Consider the following 19749-nt stretch of genomic DNA (forward strand, 5'->3'; position numbering starts at 1 on the left):
GTTGTTACCAGAATACCACTTCCCGTTCGAAGGAGGAAATGGGCGTTTCGTGTCGGCATTAGTTTTGAGCTGCGCTGCTCGCCGTACTACACGGTAACCATAGTAACCGGAGTACGCGCTCAAACTCGGAGCTAACAGAGAGATGTTGGACGATTAATGTTGTTTTAATTACTTTTATTTAGACTTTTGATACTAAAAAACAACCGGGTTTCATTTATTTAAGTTATCATTAGTGTTAGCTTGTTGTCATTAGCTGCAGATAGAAGTAAACTGCAGCCATTTTAAATGTTTTAAACTGATCAGTGAGTGACTTCTGTTCATTGATTAGCTAACGACACCAGCAGGAATCAAACGTTGAACCGACGATGTTCGTGTTTTCTGCTGAAGTGAGAAGCTGAAGGGAAGAAAGTTCTTCGTTTTTTCTTTTGCAAATGGATTCAGTTGTGAACAGAAGAAAACCGGTGATTCCTGTGATCAGAGCATCAGACAGGAGCCAAAACATCCAGCAGGTAAAATCATATTATATTTACTGCTGAACTGTCAGTCAGTTCACTTTGACACCACATTTTTAAAAATTATATTTTTTGAATATATTTGATGTAATATAATATAATATTATATTATATAATTCAATTTAATATTATATTAATTAATAATATATTGCTTATATAAGCTTGAGATTATTTATTTATATTTCTGCTCACTAGCTGCACAATCATTCTAACTCTCCTGTTTTATTCTAGTTTATATTTGTCTTTTCTACTTTACTCTTGCAGATGAGTTTGTCTTGCCTTTGCACCCACTCATTTATTTCACAGTAAAGATTAAATAGAGTAATATGGAATAACCTATACACTGGTTTGCCGGCCCATACACAAACTTGAACTATACAACAACTTAATAATCAAAAACTGAAAAAAAATTACAATAATCACATTGGTGTTGTTTATTAAAAATCTCTTATTTCAGTTGGGAAACACACAACATGAAAAAAAATGCTTTTCCCAACAAAAGGACAATTTCCAAAAATACACCATTCGATTTACTGCATGTTTATTTAGGAATATGCACCACTAAACCAGGCAGATTTAACTGTATGGCATCTTTAAACAACAAGGCAATTAAAAGTTCTTTATATAAGAAGAAATACAAAGCAAAGAAAAAAGTCTGTAAAATATGATTTTAAAAGATGGATGCAAAGTAAAATAATAATAATAATAACACTTCTCTGTGACAAATTTGTGTAGGAGTTCTTCAATCACTGAAGAAGAGTCTTTAAATTGACAATAATACTTTAACTGACAGTGTAACTTTGACTAAACTGTATTTTCTCAACAGGTCAGTGCTCAAAGTCTTGAACTCACTAAGGTGATTCGACTCCTTGAAGATCCTTTGACAGTGAGTTAAACTTGAACGTCGTCAGTGTTTTTCTGTCTGAGACGATGTTATATGTAATCACACTGTACATTCTGCTTTTACTGAAGGCTAACCTGAAGGAGAGGCACCTTTTTGTCCTGAAGAAGCTCCTGAAGAGAAGCCACGTCGGCTTTGTATCCTTTCTTTTCCATTTCACGTTCTTATGCAGTCTGATAATGCAAACATCTCTTTCCGGTACAAAGTCATTTCCCTCAGGTGTCGCACACTGCAGCAGATTGACAAATTTTCCTCATTAATGTTCCCTGGTGCAGTGATGGAAAAATATTTGCTCTTGCAACCTGAACACAGAGTCAAAACAGAGTTCCCAAGGCTCCAATTTACTGCTGCATCTCAGTGTCTGTCAGCTTTTTCCCTGTTCAGATATAACCTCAGGTATCACGATGACTCTTTGCCCCATCACCCCCCCCCCACCTCTCCGCTGGGATTTATCTCTGTGCACAAACAAACTCTGAGCTAAATGTTAAAACTTCTTAAGCTATTTCAAGCTGCTGAAGGAGCTGACAGGCATAGCCAAAATACTCAACATCTGTGCTGAGAAAGTGAAGGATCACCCTGAGTATGTGTCCATTTTGAATGAGGCACTTAAAATTTGTAGGTAAGCGACTCAGATCCTTCAAGCCGACAAGGAAACAACTTTTTTTTTTTAGTCATGAAATCATCTAAAGATCACAGTGTTGCTCTGCTTCGTCTCAGGCTTCCCTTCCTGAAGGAGAAAGCATCTGATGAGGCGACCTACGCTCAGGACGTCATAGAGTTCCTCTCCCACATGGGTACACAGCTCCGTTATTAAAGCCTCACAGCCCTTATATTACTGGTCATGTTTATATACAATTACAGTTAGTATACCATAGGTTTTTAGGTCATGTGTTTCCTTTTAGCAGCCACTGATTTCTATTCTTTTATTATGTTATGATAATGAATTTGAAGACTTGAAACTTAAGGGAAAATGCTGGAATTATTTAATTTATTCTTACTGTCAAGATAAAATATAGAGACAGAGACAATGACAATATTTTACACCTTCCCTATCTGGTCTGTGACACCCAACAGCAGCACCACTGGTTCCTTCTGAAGATGTGAATCTGTTGCACTGGCTGACATGTTCCTTCATGAGCTCTGAAGTTTAATTTGACAAACTCCCACATACATCATCCTGCTGCAGGAAATAGTCTCAATATGTGTATTAATCCACAGTTGAAAATAGTCTCTATAAATACAATATTTACTCCAGTTTAAATTGTATTTATCAAAAACTAGTGTCCAGCTGCTACTGAGCCTTTTCTAAAAATGAAACTGATGTTTTCATCATTTTTAATAATAATGAAGCTCTGTAACTCGGAGGAGTGAGATATATCAGGCTTCAGCTACACATTCATTTCACTGTCCTCAATCACAGCCTTACTCTTTAAGTTACATCATCCATCACAGTGAACATCACATTACATTTATTTTTATCAAAATGACATCATTCTTTTGTGGTAATGCAGTTGTGAGAAGGATATTTTTGTAAAATGGGACTTAAAATGCTGAACATCAGCGTTTTTAATGCAACTCACAACAAATCCATGTTTTCCTTCCTACAGTTTTTACTTAGTGTTTGTGCAGAATGATCTTTGCTTTACATTTAAATCAGAAGGACAGGAGTGGTGATGAGGAGTGACTGTGTCAGGTGTGTCTCTGTTGGCAGGGTGTCTGATGAGGGTGTCAGATGCTGCAGTGAGACAGCAGATAGTTGAATCTGTGAAATCATTCTACAGCTCTGTGGCTCCTAAACAGCAGCCTGACGGTACGGACCGCAACACCGACCCAAAGCCTCGGACTTTCCACTCTTGCAGATTTTCTAGACTTTCACTGAGTGAGGCTCTGTCATGGCGTCTGCGGTGGCATGCTTGTGCTTCTCTCTTTCTTTTTTTGTTTCATTCTCTCATTCTAATTATTGGTGCATATAATTGCAAAGATCAGTCAAACTGTAAAACAACCTGCCTTCTCCTAATGTCTTTGTCTCCTCCTGAAAACGTGCTTTGACATAATATTATGTATAGAGTCTTAGGCAGAGCGCTGCGTTGAGCTAAATGCTCAATCTTAGTTTAGCATGTTAGCATGCTTACATTTGCAAATTAGTGCTGAACACAAAGTTCAGCTGAGGCTCATTGGTTCTGTATTTACTAACTGAACAGCTGATCACATGAGGAGGACATGAATCTATTTACAAATTTTCATGGGAATCTGTTCGAAAGTTGTTAAAACATACGAAAACACTAAATGTCGACCTCACGGCTTCAGTGTCTGGGACCTCTGGTATCTGTGTAACATTTAATGGCAATTCATCCATTAGCTGGTGAGATATTTCAGTCATGGTCAAAGTGGCAGCACAAATATTTACTGATAAATGTTCCAACATCTAGAAACTAGAACTGGTTTCTAGATGTTTAGAACCATCAGTCGGGCTCTAATTCTTATGTTCCTTTGAATCTATTTGAATCTGTCCTGATTTTCTTTTTCCTCTTACTTTTTTAATGTTGTATCACTTTTAGTTCTTGGTGTTCTGCACCTGTATGTAATAATGAATTCAGTTACTTTGAAATACCACATATATTTTATATTTTATTTCTATTGTCTCTCGTCTTCTCTGCCTTTGTTTCTGGTCAACGTCACGTTCAGGAGTTTACTGTGATATTAAGATATATTTCCTCTCTGTTGCTGCAGGGCTCCAGTCGACCTCTCCAGGCTACAGGCTGCAGCTGCTGGAGCTCAGTGACCTGGCTCAGACGCTGCTCCTCTCCATGGCCACGCTACAGAACCAGCCCGCCATCAAGCTGCAGCTCCTGCAGACCCTTCAGATCCTGTCAGGCTCCTCTGGTCAGTCACTGCTTTTATTATGTTGGGGGAGGGGATCTGTCAGACATGTCAGTTCAACTGATGACCTCCTTCATTAGAGAAAGTAGGCAGCACTCAAGAGCATAAATCATCTCATTAACAAACAACACTCAGACAAACAATCAAAACAGTGATTTTAAGTGTCCTTGTATCAATGTCAGCAGGTCAATGGGTTGTTTTATTGCTAATCACATCTATTTATCTGTAATTGCATTTCATTTTACGACCACAGATATGAACTGTGCCTTAATTCTGAATGCACACGGAGCAGAGACGATCTGTCTTCACATGAACGAGCCCGACCCGTCCGGTCAGGTCCTGTTCTGCTCCTCTGAAATCCTCTGGAACCTGCTGGAGAGAGGCAGGAAGGACGAGGTCACCGCTCAGCTCAGCAGCATGGAGTGTGTTGTGTAGGCGTCTCCAGTTGTCTTTTAGTGTTTTTAAATGGGGATGAATCTGAATTACCCTTTATTCACTTTCAGAAGACAACATTTTTGATTTCATGAAATCTTAATCTCCTAAAATGAGATTGAAAGGATGTAATCTGAATCAAGAATAAATCACTTTCCATCATCCAACCTCTCAAAATCATTTTGTACTAACATATCTGTTATTGTTATTTCTCTTCATTTCTTATGACTTTTATCTTAGATCTCTGAAAGAAGCGTTTTTTCACCTGCTGATGAACGGCTTCCAACACGCTGACCTCCAACTCAGAAACGATCTTCTCGTGATCACAACTCTCATCGCTGAAAATCCCAACTCTCTGCTCATTGTGAGTACAGGACAGGAAGTCAAATAAGCAGTGAGATCAGTTTATATATGCATGATGCAAACATGTGGTCAGTAATGTGGTGTGTCAGATGTGCTGCTACAGTCTAACATGATGTTTCTAATTTTCAGGAGAGTTTATTTGCCAAACAGTTGATGGGTTTAGTCACATTTCCAGAGTGTGAGTCAATTCTTTTTTCTTTTTTTTTTTTGCAACTGAATTATTTATGAGTATTAAAGTAGACGCTCTCATGACACCAACTCTTCTTTATATTATAGTGAAAACTCAAAACCCTCTGGTTCGCAACCTGAAGCTCAGCTACAGCAACGAGGATCTGAAAATGAAGAAGCTGCTGTTGAACCTGTTGGTTTTAATGTCAAAGGATTTTTCTGCGCTGCAGGTGAGAAACAGACTCAGTGGGTTTGTTAATATGTGAATAATCTGAGTCTGACTCTCTACATGTTCTCTCCATGATTCCCTCTCTCAGCTCTATAAAGAAGAGCAGGTTATGTTGGCTCTGCTGATGCTCGTGAAGCCGCTCGCTGCCTCGTCCGAGCGCCGCTCCGGTCTGCGTCACTGGTCCTCCGTCCAGCAGGAAGAGCTGCAGCTGCAGGCGCTCGCCACCCTCGCAACCATCGCTCCACTCATGTTGGACAACTACATGTCATGTCAAGGGAACGCGTGTCTGCTGCTGCTGCTGGACTGGTGCATTGGGCAAGGTGAGGGGGTGGGAAAACATGGGGACCTGCATCTGAAAGGTCAAAGGTCAAACGGTAACATTGATGTGTATTATCAGGATGCACAAACTCTGAGCTGCTGCTCGCTCACTGTAAGACGTGACATGATACAAGATAAAGAACGAGTCACTACAGTCACTTTCTATTTCAGTCATGCTGACACTTCAAGTGCTTTCATTTCCTACACTTCAATTAACACTTCAACTACTTTCACCCCTTACACTTTAAATGACGGTTTAACTACTTTCATCTTTTACACTTCACTAACACTTCAACTACTTTCATCTTTTACACTTCAACTAACTTCAACTGCTTTAATTTCCTACACTTCAACTAACACTTCGAATACTTACATTTTTTACACTTCAACTAACACTTCAACTACTTTCGTCTTTTACAGTTCAGCTGACAGTTCAACTACATTCACCCCTTACACTTTAAATGACGGTTTAACTGCTTTCTTCTTTTACCACTTCAACTGACAGTTTAACTATTTTCACCCCTTAAACTTTAAATGATGGTTTAACTACTTTCGTCTTTTACAGTTCAGCTGACAGTTCAACTACTTTCAGTATTTCATAATGTTTTCAGTTGTTAAAAACAAACTGACCTTTAACTTCAGAGTGTTTGGAGTTTGAACCGAACAGGTTTACACTTCCTGTGTGAGCACACTTCATTTAACCTTTTCCAGTTTTCAATAATGTTGGTTAAGTTTAGAAACTGTGGCGTGTTCACAGCCTTTCAGTCAGTCAGTATTTTCATTGTGGCTCCTCTTTTATTCCAGATGCTTTCTTTGGTCAGGGTCACGGTTTCCATGGCGCCGGAGGCAGAGGGAGTAAAAAGGCTCAGATGCGACACTGTATCCGAGTCCTCAGATCTGTGACGTCTTCAGGTGAAGAGTCGATCAACCAGGACCTTTGTGATCAGGGAACCATCAATCAGCTTCTGGGTAAATTAGATTAAAACACAAAGTGTGTGATATCAGCAGAAACAACCTTTCACATCGTTAATAAACGAGGTCAGTGAGGTCGGAGCTTTTGTGTCTTTTCAGGGGTTTTGATGCAGATGGAGGCGAGTCCTGATGAGGAGGATGACATCACACTGGAGATAAAGTCAGACATTCAGCTCATACTGTCGGCGCTGTGTGAGGCCGACATGCACAGGAAGGTAACACTGATAAAAACACGGTATCCAACCTAATTAATCACAGAAGTCACAGTGGGGGTGGGGTGAATTAAAGTGACTTTATCTGATTATTATGATCATTCTGAGGACAGAAGGTTTTGTTGGAGGAAAACAGGTGAAGTCAATGTTTCCTGCCACTGTGTCGTATCATGCATCATCAACACATCTCCACATTCCTCACAGAATCAACTCATGAATAAATGTAATATTTTGTGTTGGTGCTACAGACGTGAAACCTGATGTGTGTTGTTTTTAATTATTAATCCATATCTCATGAATATTAACATGATTTACCTCTGCTCAGCTCTGTGTCGTCTCATGCTCAGATCAGACTCTGACAGTTTCAGTCAGTGTGTGTCAGAGCTCAGCTGTTGACAGTCCTGTAATCTTCTGCCTCAGGAGCTGTTCGGGTCGGAGGGAGTTGAGATGACACTTCATTTCCTGAGGAAAGGCTCCGACAGGTTCTACAGCGGCCTGGGACACAACAAGCTGCTCCTCTCCACGGTCGACTGTGTGTGGTCAGTCGAACCTCAGCACACCCTCATAGATTCACTGACGGACTCATTTAGTTCATTATAATATGCAGCTTTCGTTTCCTCTTGCTTTTCAGAAACCTGATTTGAATCAGACTTTTAGTTCCTGGTTTCGTCCCTGATTGTTTCACATTCAGATTTTCAGCTGTAGATTCTGCAGCTTTGTCAAAGACTCGAGACACATGAAGACACATCCTGTAAATACAGACAAATGAACTTGTTGATGAATTTAGCAGCAAAGCTTCTGTCGGGCTGAGACAGTTTGAGTCTGTGTGTTGTGTGTCCTTCAGGTCCTGTGTTGTGGGCTGCTACACCACTGAAGATTTCTTCCTGGTGAGAGAAGGAGTTTCTCTTCTGCTGGACTTACTCACTGTAAGTAACTGATTTCCAGCAGAGGTTGAACCGTTAAACTGAAGGTGTTGTAATAAAACAGAGGTTCAGCTGCTCTGTATGAAAACTGTCTGCTGTCAGCCAATGAGCTCCTACAGAAAATATAAACTCCTGACATTCAGTTGTTGTGTGCGTCTCTCACAGTGGAGCCCCAGGTGTGTGCACGGCATCGTCCTCGCCACCCTGCTGGAGTTATGTGACAACGCCAACACCCCGTCTCACATCCTGAGCTGGAGGGATGATGGAGGTCAGACGGCTCCCAGACTCCTGCTGCAGCTGTGGAGGCGGGAGGAGGAGGAGCTGGGCGTCGGCCGGAACCAGCACGGAGAGATTACAGGTCTGCAAGAAGACGTGAAGCGACTGACATCATCACAGATCAAATAGAGATAGACAGTCAAATATCACAGTGATTAACTGAACATAAACACCAGAGCTGCGTCTGGGAGTGAACATCAACACTTTCATTAGCTCTTTAGTTTAGTGTTGTCAGCCTTATTGTAGAAAGTTCAATAAAGTGTTAAATGTTAATTATTGTGGATTAAAGACACAACAAAGAGGTTAAAGGTTAAAACAAAAAGGGGAGCTGATAAATCCTGTTTGATAAAACTGTCCCTCTTTGTCTGCACAACAAACATATGTGTGTCATGTGTTTCTCCTCTTTTGCCTGTGAGATCCCCAGAAGCCGATCCTCAGTCACCACCAGCAGGAGAACACTCAGCCGCCACTTCCTGCTAACAGAGCGAGCGCGGCGGTGCTGGAGATATCAGAGAACCTGCGCTCCAAGATTTACTCCATCTTCTGCAAACTTGGTAAAACAGAGAGTGAAGAATCAGATTCAGTGTCATGATTATTAAGTTATAGTATTATTTATTTAAACCACACATATGCATCTGTGAATATGTGGATGATTCTGTTTTGTATCATGTAGGATAGTAGCTGTAGTCTGTCACTTACTATAGAGGTACTACACTGTCACTGTTAAACCATGCAGTCTGGATCAATAATGTGGAGTCACATAATTCCTGATTATTTATTCTGTCAACAACATAATGCAAAGAATAGTAGTGTTGTGGAGGTTCATATCACTAACACACAAACCCACATACCTGCTGGTCAAGGTGCATTAAAACAAAGTGTTTCAGTCAGACTTGAAACTGGGAAATTTGCTTGTTTGTGAATTTTGCTCCCTCAGGTTTTCAGGAGCTGCCCGGGCTGTCGACTAAAGATTATGTGACTTTGAGCATCGTCAGGAGATATCTGGACTTTAAGGTGGGAACGTGTTTGCTGCAGGAACCACAGTGTCAGTATTGAATGTAAAATGAGCTGAAATGACCATGAACGACTCTCGCTGCTGCAGGTGGGCGAGGTGTGGGACGAGATCAGCAGGGAGCTGAGTGTGGACGGCGTGAGGCCGGTCAGTCCTGACCAGGAGAGTCTGAGCACCATCTGTAAGATGGCAGAGGACACTGCCAAGAAGGTCACAGCCGAGCAAAGCAGCTTCCTGGAGCGACAGGAGAAGGAGAACGTCAGCGAGGAGCAGCTCATGTACACGGAGGTGCTGAGAGAGAGACAAACAACATGTTTCACCGAGTGTCAGAGCCACACTGAGGAAAACTGAGAAATCTGAAATCACAAGAATAAAGTCAGAACATTACAAGAATTAAAAATGTTAAAGTTTGAGAGGAGAAATATAATTTTTATGAATATTACATCAACCAATCAAACGGATGAGAGGACTGTCAGTGTCAGAAGTTTCCTCAGTTTCTTCACAGTCTTTTTAATGTTATGATGATGATGATGATGATGATGATGATGAAGTTTCTCCTTATTAGTGAAACTTCTGCCGAACTTCACAAATGCTCCACGTTGCTCATTTCTGATATTTCCCTCTAAAACAACATAGAACTTAAAATTATTCTCATTATATTTTGACTTTTTACTTGTAAAATTCCAACTTTATTGTTGAAAGTTGAGATTTGTTTCCTCGTCGTGGCCTGACACTCTGTGGCTGTGTGGGATATGAAGTGATTAGTTTTGGTTTGGATCCAGGAATTCTTGTTTGGTCATGAACTACTTCACAAACAAAAAGAAATCTGGCACGTTTTTTATCTCACAGTCTGTCAGCTGCATTTGAGGCAGATCATTAAAACTTCTCAAGTATTTTCTGATATAAAAAGGATTTTAAAGGAGCTTTGATTAAAGGCCAGTGTCTGATTAGTAAAGACTTTCCACACACAGATCTCTTCTTCTCAGAAAATGGACTCTGACTCGTTCTTTGTGTCTTTTCATCCAGTTAAAGTCTCATTGGAAGCAGCTGGAGCTCACAGCGAAGTCATGGAACAATTACGTTTCCAAAACTTCAAACTATGAAATCCTGAAGGTTTTATATTTTATATTAAAACCTCAAAAAATGATTTAAATATTTATGTTTTTATTTTTATCAGCAAAAACTCGGAAGTTTTTCTTCTTTCTTTTTTTTTAACAGGAAGTAAAAGCAGAGAGGAAGAAACACATTGAATCATCCAGACCCAAAGAGAAGCTGGAGGCTGCTGCAGCTCATCCTGAAGAGGTTTCTCACTCACACACATCAGTGATTGCACAGGATTTCACTGTGGATCAGTCACGTGACTGTAGAAGATCAAACCTGCAGCTCTGGAGCAAAGAGATGAGACATAATCAAACTCTTACTGACCTCTGCTGGTGAAAAGTAGGAGCTTCACAGTCCTAGAATGACTGATGGAGACTGATATGAACAGGGAATAAAGCAGCTGGTAAAAGTAGAGATCCAGTAGAAACACTGAGTAAAGACGTGACGTGCATCAACCTGCTGCTGTCGTTTAACTGTAAATGTGTTTTTAAAGACGTCTCACGTCTCCTTCTGTCAGGAGTTTAAATACTCTCAGCTTCACACAGAAAACTGTGGGACGCCTGCAGAGAGCTGAAAACATTTTTTAATTACTGCTCTCAAATTTAATTTGGATTTTATTCTTACTGGTTTCTGTTTTTATTTTCATTTCCATATTTTATCATCTACTGTCTTTGTATTTTCATTATTGACCCTCAGTCCGCCCTCAGTTTATTGTACTGTTTGATTCTTTTTTTGTAACTTTGAGCCACAGCTCTTCTATGAAATATTTTATTATTTATTTGTTTATTATTTAAATATTTAAGTTAATTATTATTATTGTTATGAATTTAGTTTTTATTAAATGTCTTGCAGCATCATTTGGGGAAACGGAGAGTTACTGACTCAACACAGCAAAAACCTGTTGACAGTCAGAAATCAATGTGTAATCAATGAGGTCATGGTTATTGATCATTTGATGCTTTCAGACTAAACACAGCTGCAGTGACTCCAGGTCTAATGTACATGTGAGGAACTCCTCCAGTCACATTCACTGACGATTGCTCGTGTGTTTTACTGTGTGGCAGAACTTCATGGGGCAGGTCTTGGCGGTGGAGCCCGCAGGAGCTCAGGGACCTGCAGGAGTGAAGGTGACTCTGGCCAGAGCTGCGATCAGGGCTGCGGGTCCGGACCACGTGGAACCAGCGACACAAGACCCAGAATACTTCAGCACCGTATCTGTCAAAGACTGACACTGGTTCAGTACCAGCCCTTTATATTATTGTTGCACTTTTATCTTATAGTTGTTTTATTTATATCAATAACAGACCAGAGATAAGATGCATCCACATATTTATTTATATTTATACTGTTCACTTCAATATTTCCATATACTGAAGTGAATCGGCAGCAAACGCCGACATGACGTCACTTGATGTGAACAATCAGCACCTTGTAGTCTAGACACACACACACACATACACATACACACATACACACAAACACACGCACACACACATATACACACATACACACAAACACACGCACACACACATACACACACATACATACATACACATACACACACACACATACACACACACACACACACACACATACACACACACATACACAAACACACACACACATACACACACACACATACACACACACATACACAAACACACACAAACACACACACACACATACACACACACACACACACATACACACACACACACACAAACAGCTGCAGTAAACTAATTGTCAGATGAGCAGTGCAGCTGTTAAAATTCATGTATAATAAATTAATAAAATAGCAAGAATGATGAGCTGTTAACGTTTGTAAACACTAAACATTTATAACACATTGTTATAACACATTGTTATAACACATTGTTATAACAATGTGTTGACACTGTCTGTTGTAATTTCTCTCCACAGTCTTCTGATCATTAAACCCATAATTGAAATGTTTAATGATGTTTCTATGATTTGTTTTCCTACATGCCACGTGTAAATAACCAGTTTATAACCAGTTAATAACCAGTTAATAACCAGTTAATAACGGGATAAACCAGGATATGACCAGTTACTAACCAGTGGAGCAACACGAACCCTGTGGGATCATGGAAGTAGAGACAGAATAACAGACGTATCTTCAGATGCAACAGAAAGAAATTAACAAACTAAATGAAGATAGATTTTTAATGATGTTTAAAGGACATCATCTCTCTCTGTAAAGCACCTTTGGGTCCCTGAAAGGCGCCATAAAAATCCATCAGTGAGTGACGCCACGTCATCAGCTGTCAAAATAACAACAGTCATTTCCCGCTTCTCCAGCGGACGCGTCGTGACGTCTGTGACACTGAGCAGAGATCGACTCAGGAACCTGGAGAGGAAGAAAAGTACAACAATGTACGTCCATGTTAGACCCCTAATTACTCTAAATGACTTTAAATATTAAAACAATCTTCAGTCTAATTACGTCCTGTAGAAGTTAATGTTCTCATGAAATGTGACCGATCCCAGTGTTTGTTCCTCCGGTTGTTTATTTCACACAGTTATTAAAGAAATATTTTCTCTGTATTGTGTGTTGTTACATAAGTCTCTGCAGCGCATTAACACACATGTTCCCTGAAGCGGGAAACCTGCTGCACAAAACCTCTTCTCCACTGTCACCGGCTGGATGCCCAAATCATCTCTGACAGGCCGCCTCAGTGTGCAGCTTAGTGTGTGTGTGTGTGTGTGTGTGTGTGTGTGTGTGTGTGTGTGTCTCTGTGTGTCTCTGTGTGTCTCTGTCAGACTGGGACTTTACAAAAGAGCAGGACACACAGGAGCCTCCTCAGTGCGACCGGCTGCCTGTTTGTTCAGGCTGCTGAGCTGCTGCTGATCGACCTGGACCTGATCCCCTCAAACTGTGAGACGCTGTTTTACCTTCACACCCTTATTCACCATTAATCTACTAAATAAGCATTTCATTATCGTACACTGACAAGTTCATAACAGTGATGACGTTGTGACAACTTGTAAGAATATTTTGAAGTATTAATGTATTAACAGTATTTATTAGAGTTAAACTTCTCATTTGAATAATATTTTATATCATCTGTGTTTTAATTTATTATTATTAGTTTCCTGTTTGTGCAGCAGCTTCCACGTATGAGTGTGAAGTTATAAATCACCCTCTTCCTCTTCAGTCTGGTTTTACATTAAATATTTCTTATTAATTTTATGACTTATTATTTCGCTCTTTTATTCTTTTTATTTTTTTATTTTTTGCTAAAGTTTTTACAGTTTTTTAAATCATTTTATTGTGTCTCATTCTCAGCTTTCTTACTTGATTTGTCCTTTTTCTCTTCAGCTCATCAGTCATTGGTGAAGCTGCAAATTAATCAACAACATTAATCAACACTCATATCTGCTTAGAGCTACAGTTATACTGTGTTATAATTAAATGTTTATTAAATGTTTATAAACTGCTTCACATTGGAACTGGAGGTGTATTTCTACTTACTTTTTTTTCACGTTTTAAAGACGAAACAATCTTTTAAATATTGATATAAAATTGAATGTCAGTGAGAATGAACAACATCACATCAGCAGCTTTATGTCCCAGACTGTGAGATCCATCGTCATCAGGAGGAACAACGTTACTGCAGGATAAACTCTCTGTGCTTCTTGGATTTGGCAGCAACTGACTTTCCCCCAAAGACGAAGCTTCTTTTTAATGTGTCACTGATTTTCTCCAAAACTAGACAGTGAAAAGTCAGAAGTATAATTCATATAAGACATAAGACCAGAAGTTCTCAACTGGTGGAAATGATTTGGTTGAAGTCGTCACCACTCACAGAAAAACTGAACGTCTGACGCCAGAAAATATTCTTTGTTTTAAGGTCAAAAGCTAAAAAGACTCAACCAATTGTTTTATTGGTAATTTCAGAAATAAAATCTTGTTTTCTCTCCTGCAGGAAGGTCGTTGACTCACCTGAGAAGCTCCAGCAGCAGAAATGATCATCAGACTGGGAAGACTGACACCAGGATACTTCCGCCTCCTCCAGGTCAGTGACGATCTACGTAAACTGAAAAGGATGAAATCACTTTGTCAGATGGTTTTATCTCTAGAGCACAAACAAATATAGTAAATACTCTGATTTAGAGAAAGAACTATTGTAAATATTAATACTTTATACCGAACAGAGCAGCTGTGGACAACGTGGGAATGAATATTTTACAGAGAGATGACAGGACTCGTCTCACCTCTCTGCTCCAGATGCATGTTCAGATAAAAAATAAGATGATTACAGTCAGTTATCAATTATCACATCTTCATTCAAAGTTTTATGTCACTTTAAATTCAAGTTGCTCATTTTATGAGATTATATAATGTGATATTAAATTTTAAAATATTCTGAGAGCGTATTTATGTTTCTAGAGAAATGTGACTCTGATGGTGATTCTGTGATTCTGATCATCTCTATGAAGAAAGAGATGATGGTGAGTCACTGTCTTTAAAACTCTGTAGGAGTGAATAAATAATTCTGCCTTTAAAATCCTGATAATAAAAAGCCTCTGGTGATAAAACGTTACTGTCCACAGTCGACTGCAGCTGCAGCTGCTGCGTCTCAGTTTCTACTCGACTGAATGAAACTGTTCAAACCTGCAACAGACTGAGTTTATTCACGAAACAGAAGCAAAGACAGTCGGACGCAGCTGTGACGCTGTGACTCTGTGACGCTGTGACTCTGTGACGCTGTGACGCTGTGACTCTGTGACGCTGTGACTCTGTGACTCTGTGACTCTGTGACGCTGTGACTCTGTGACTCTGTGACTCTGTGACGCTGTGACTCTGTGACGCTGTGACTCTGTGACGCTGTGACTCTGTGACTCTGTGACTCTGTGACGCTGTGACTCTGTGACTCTGTGACGCTGTGACTCTGTGACGCTGTGACTCTGTGACGCTGTGACTCTGTGACTCTGTGACTCTGTGACGCTGTGACTCTGTGACTCTGTGACGCTGAGACTCTGTGACGCTGTGACTCTGTGACTCTGTGACTCTGTGACGCTGTGACTCTGTGACGCTGTGACTCTATGACTCTGTGACGCTGAGACTCTGTGACTCTGACTCTGTGACTCTGTGACGCTGTGACTCTGTGACTTTAACTGTGACTGACTCTGTGACTCTGTGACTCTGTGACTGTGACTCTGTGACGCTGTGACTCTGTGACTCTGTGACTCTGTGACTCTGACTCTGTGACTCTGTGACGCTGTGACTCTGACTCTGTGACTCTGTGACGCTGTGACTCTGTGACTTTAACTGTGACTGACTCTGTGACTCTGTGACTCTGTGACTCTGTGACTGTGACTCTGTGACGCTGTGACTCTGTGACTCTGTGACTCTGTGACGCTGTGACTCTGTGACTCTGTGACTGACTCTGTGACGCTGTGACTCTGTGACTCTGTGACTCTGTGACGCTGTGACTCTGTGATGCTGTGACGCTGTGACTCTATGACTCTGTGACGCTGAGACTCTGTGACTCTGACTCTGTGACTGTGACTCTGTGACTCTGTGACGCTGTGACTCTGTGACTTTAACTGTGACTGACTCTGTGACTCTGTGACTGTGACTCTGTGACGCTGTGACTCTGTGACTCTGTGACTTTAACTGTGACTGACTCTGTGACTCTGTGACTCTGTGACTCTGTGACGCTGTGACTCTGTGACTGACTCTGTGACTCTGTGACTCTGTGACTCTGTGACTCTGTGACGCTGTGACTCTGTGACTCTGTGACTCTGTGACTCTGTGACTCTGTGACTGTGACTCTGTGACGCTGTGACTCTGTGACTTTAACTGTGACTGACTCTGTGACGCTGTGACACTGTGACTCTGTGACTGTGACGCTGTGACTCTGTGACTTTAACTGTGACTGACTCTGTGACTCTGTGACTCTGTGACTCTGTGACTGTGACTCTGTGACTCTGTGACTCTGTGACTGTGACTCTGACGCTGTGACTCTGTGACTCTGTGACTCTGTGACGCTGTGACTCTGTGACTCTGTGACTCTGTGACTGTGACTCTGACGCTGTGACTCTGTGACTCTGTGACTCTGTGACTCTGTGACGCTGTGACTCTGTGACTCTGTGACTCTGTGACACTGTGACGCTGTGACTGTGACGCTGTGACTCTGTGACTCTGTGACACTGTGACTCTGTGACACTGTGACTCTGTGACTGTGACGCTGTGACTCTGTGACACTGTGACTCTGTGACTGTGACGCTGTGACTCTGTGACTCTGTGACTGTGACTCTGTGACGCTGTGACTCTGTGACTCTGTGACGCTGTGACTCTGTGACTCTGTGACGCTGTGACGCTGTGACTCTGTGACTCTGTGACGCTGTGACGCTGTGACTGTGACTCTGTGACTCTGTGACTCTGTGACGCTGTGACGCTGTGACTCTGTGACTCTGTGACTCTGTGACGCTGTGACTGTGACGCTGTGACTCTGTGACTCTGTGACGCTGTGACGCTGTGACTGTGACGCTGTGACTCTGTGACTCTGTGACACTGTGACTCTGTGACTGTGACGCTGTGACTCTGTGACGCTGTGACTGTGACGCTGTGACTCTGTGACGCTGTGACTCTGTGACGCTGTGACTGTGACGCTGTGACTCTGTGACGCTGTGACTCTGTGACTCTGTGACTGTGACTCTGTGACTGTGACGCTGTGACTGTGACTGTGACTCTGTGACTCTGTGACTCTGTGACTGTGACGCTGTGACTCTGTGACGCTGTGACTGTGACGCTGTGACTCTGTGGTTAAAGGAACAGAGCTGAAGCTGTTTCTGATCTGAGTTCAGACCAGGACTGTGACCCAGGAGGCTTATATGTGTCTGAAACTGAGCAATAATAACTCACAGCTCTAAAGCTGCTGGAGGTTTCTACACATCAGTGTCTGTGAACACACACTGTCAAACTGTAAATCCCAGTTCACTCACTCAACCAAGAAGTTTAAAGAGTGTGCACATAAACGTAAAGTTCTTTAACATGAACGTTCTGACTTTAAATCACAACAAATAAAGTTTTTTAAGCGTTTAATTCTACATCATATCAACAGGGAGTATATGTTATATGAGATAAAATTACCAGGTTGCTGAATGTTTATTTTTCTGTTTATTTATTTATTATAAACAGAAGAATAAAGTTTGAAAGATTGAAAGTTTCATAATTTATATTAAGTTGTTTTATGTACATATTATATATTGGAAGTTTAAAGTCAAATTAACATAATGTTTTACGTTATTCTGCCGAATCACACTCAAAGATTTATTTGAAAACTTTAATAACAGAATTCATTGATGTTAAGTTGGAATATCTAAGATACACAACACACAGTGTTTGAGTTGTTGACATGCAGCAGCTGTGGAGCTGCAAGTGTTTGTGAAGTATTTTCTCATCCGGAGAAGTTTTCAATGATTTTCTTTTTCTGAGTAACTGATATTTAACTATTTAAAACAGATTCACTCTGTTCAGAGTTTTAAAAGTTGAATTTGATGTTTCTCCAGAACATTGATAAACTACGTCTGTCTGTTCCTGCAGCGGCAGGTGTCAGGTGAGGTCCGGATGCAGCCAGAGAGCAGCCTCATCGATCCCATCGCCATGGTGATGGCCACATTGGGGACGGGGGTGTCGCTGTACAGCGCCAGACAGATGGCAGAGAGGGTCCAACTGAAACTCCCCAACACCTGAGATCAATGTAAATGTAAATAACTGATGTCACTGTCAGAGCAGGTGTGTGTGTGTGTGTGTGTGTGTGTGTGTGTGTGTGTGAGAGAGTGTGTGTGTGTGTGTGTGTGTGTGTGTGTGTGAGAGTGTGTGAGTGTGACAGATGTTTGTACGACAGAAGGTTTGAGGAGGTTTGTGATGGCCGCGGACAGAGTTCATGTGTTTGTGGTGTCGTGGAAGGAAAATCTAAAGTGTGAGTGGATGTTCAGTGGCTGCAGGAGGAATCTGTCCTGTCACACTTTTTATTTACGGTCACATATGCAGGTTACCTTTAACAGGTTGTCACCTTTTAGCAGAGACTGTGTTTTAATGGAATAAACGAGCATCAGCATCTGAGCATCATAGTTTGACCTGCAGCTGTTAATATTTCCTACATTTTATAGTTCAACAAAACACACAAGAAACATGTTTAATAAAAATAACCACAGAAAATCTAATCATTCTTATTCTCACAGCATCGCAGCTTATTGTATTTATTGATATTAGTCACAAACTCACTTGTCCAGTCTTTAGGACGGTCGTACTGCGGCACCTTCATGTCTGAGTATTTATTATAAACAGTCACAGGAGCTCTTCTCATTCAGTTTAATAAGTTATAACTTTTATTTAATGTTTGTAGCAGATTATTAAAGAAAATGTCTGTAAAATGCCACAAAAACAAACATTCAAACTGTGCACAGTAACAAATCTTGGTCATTTGATGAATTCTTGAATAAATGATTGAGAGTCACGTTGTCAGTATGTGTGATGTTTCAGTCTTTGAAGCGGTCTCTGGTTCTCAGGCCCGGTCCACGTGGATCAGGTCTGTGGGAAACTGAAGGTGTCGGGTGACTGCACAAACTCTACAGAGCGACTCATGTGAATGAAACTCACACAGGCGAAGAGATTTCACCGTGAGACTCCGACATGAACCAGAGGCCGAGATAAAAGTTCTCTGTGTTTATAGTGTGTGTTTCCTCTGGGGTTTAAAGCCTTGCTCAAGGGTCTTTTACAGTGTTGCTCCATAACTAACTAACTCTGTCTGTTCTGGGGCCAAAATCTGCATGGAAACAATTAACTACAATTTGTTATGAACATTAAAGTCCCTCAAAGATTAACATGAACTAATAAAACGTACTAATTAACAACTTAACAACTTAAAAATGAATATTGAATGTGAAACATGTCGCTGAGCTCTACACAGAGTTTCACTGTCTTTCAGCTCATTGTTTTGGACCTTCATCTGTATCTTGGTTCAGTGTCTTTCAGCTGTTGGTGTGATAGAGGAGAAGTTTCTCTCTGAACGACCATATAAGTCATTTTCAACCGTCTGAAACGACCCACAGGAGCGTCTCCTGAAACAGCGCCCCTATGACGGCAGGTGTACCGGACCTCGGTTGTCATGGTTACCATAATAAACACGCGACTGTGCCGAGATTGGCGTACTAATCGTTGCCATGGTTACGGTCACGGCTTGGTCAGGTTTAGGAAAAGATCGTCATTTGGGTCAAAATAAGTACTTCCTCAACGTTAAACAATCTCTGTTGTCATGGTTACAACAATAACAACGAACGGCCATGGATGATAGAAACATGGGAATCGAACACAACTCTCCATCCACCTCCTCCTGACATTACTTTGTCTCTTTAAACTACGTCACCGACACGTTTCCTTTCGAGCCCGTCATCATTACTACGACCACTAGATGTCGC

The 19749-nt window shown here is 41.1% G+C and overlaps 1 protein-coding gene and 1 long non-coding RNA gene across 3 annotated transcripts; both read left to right on the forward strand.

The window, feature by feature from the left end:
- Nucleotides 1-14: 14 nt before the first annotated feature.
- On the forward strand, nucleotides 15-12183 carry LOC130183580 (cilia- and flagella-associated protein 69-like). Of its 2 annotated transcripts, XM_056399152.1 has the most exons (23): nucleotides 15-509; nucleotides 1339-1398; nucleotides 1485-1550; nucleotides 1923-2032; nucleotides 2131-2207; nucleotides 3125-3223; nucleotides 4144-4296; nucleotides 4547-4724; nucleotides 4966-5089; nucleotides 5218-5266; nucleotides 5365-5486; nucleotides 5574-5805; nucleotides 6608-6772; nucleotides 6875-6990; nucleotides 7408-7526; nucleotides 7832-7913; nucleotides 8076-8268; nucleotides 8603-8740; nucleotides 9124-9200; nucleotides 9289-9486; nucleotides 10225-10311; nucleotides 10417-10500; nucleotides 11364-12183. In XM_056399152.1, the coding sequence occupies exons 1-23, from the start codon at nucleotides 432-434 to the stop codon at nucleotides 11526-11528; spliced, it is 2772 nt and encodes a 923-aa protein (XP_056255127.1). In that variant the 5' UTR covers nucleotides 15-431; the 3' UTR covers nucleotides 11529-12183. The 2 variants fall into 2 exon arrangements, with proteins under 2 accessions (XP_056255127.1, XP_056255128.1); XM_056399153.1 differs by lacking the exon at nucleotides 3125-3223.
- An 894-nt stretch (nucleotides 12184-13077) lies between these two features.
- Nucleotides 13078-19412, forward strand: LOC130184065 (uncharacterized). The gene is made up of 3 exons (XR_008829923.1): nucleotides 13078-13195; nucleotides 14247-14336; nucleotides 17873-19412. It is a non-coding gene; the product is annotated as an uncharacterized LOC130184065 (long non-coding RNA).
- The last annotated feature ends 337 nt before the right edge of the window (nucleotides 19413-19749 follow it).

The sequence above is a fragment of the Seriola aureovittata genome, chromosome 16 (assembly GCF_021018895.1).
Source record: "Seriola aureovittata isolate HTS-2021-v1 ecotype China chromosome 16, ASM2101889v1, whole genome shotgun sequence".
Taxonomy (NCBI): Eukaryota; Metazoa; Chordata; class Actinopteri; order Carangiformes; family Carangidae; genus Seriola; species Seriola aureovittata.

What these genes read in the sequence shown, in the direction of transcription:
- LOC130183580 (XM_056399152.1), top strand. Translation starts at nt 432, where the DNA reads ATGGATTCAGTTGTGAACAGAAGAAAACCGGTGATTCCTGTGATCAGA. An exon ending in CCAGCACGGAGAGATTACAG is followed by an intron (nt 8,269 to 8,602) that starts GTCTGCAAGAAG and finishes TTTGCCTGTGAG; the next exon opens with ATCCCCAGAAGCCGATCCTC. An exon ending in CAAACTATGAAATCCTGAAG is followed by an intron (nt 10,312 to 10,416) that starts GTTTTATATTTT and finishes TTTTTTTAACAG; the next exon opens with GAAGTAAAAGCAGAGAGGAA.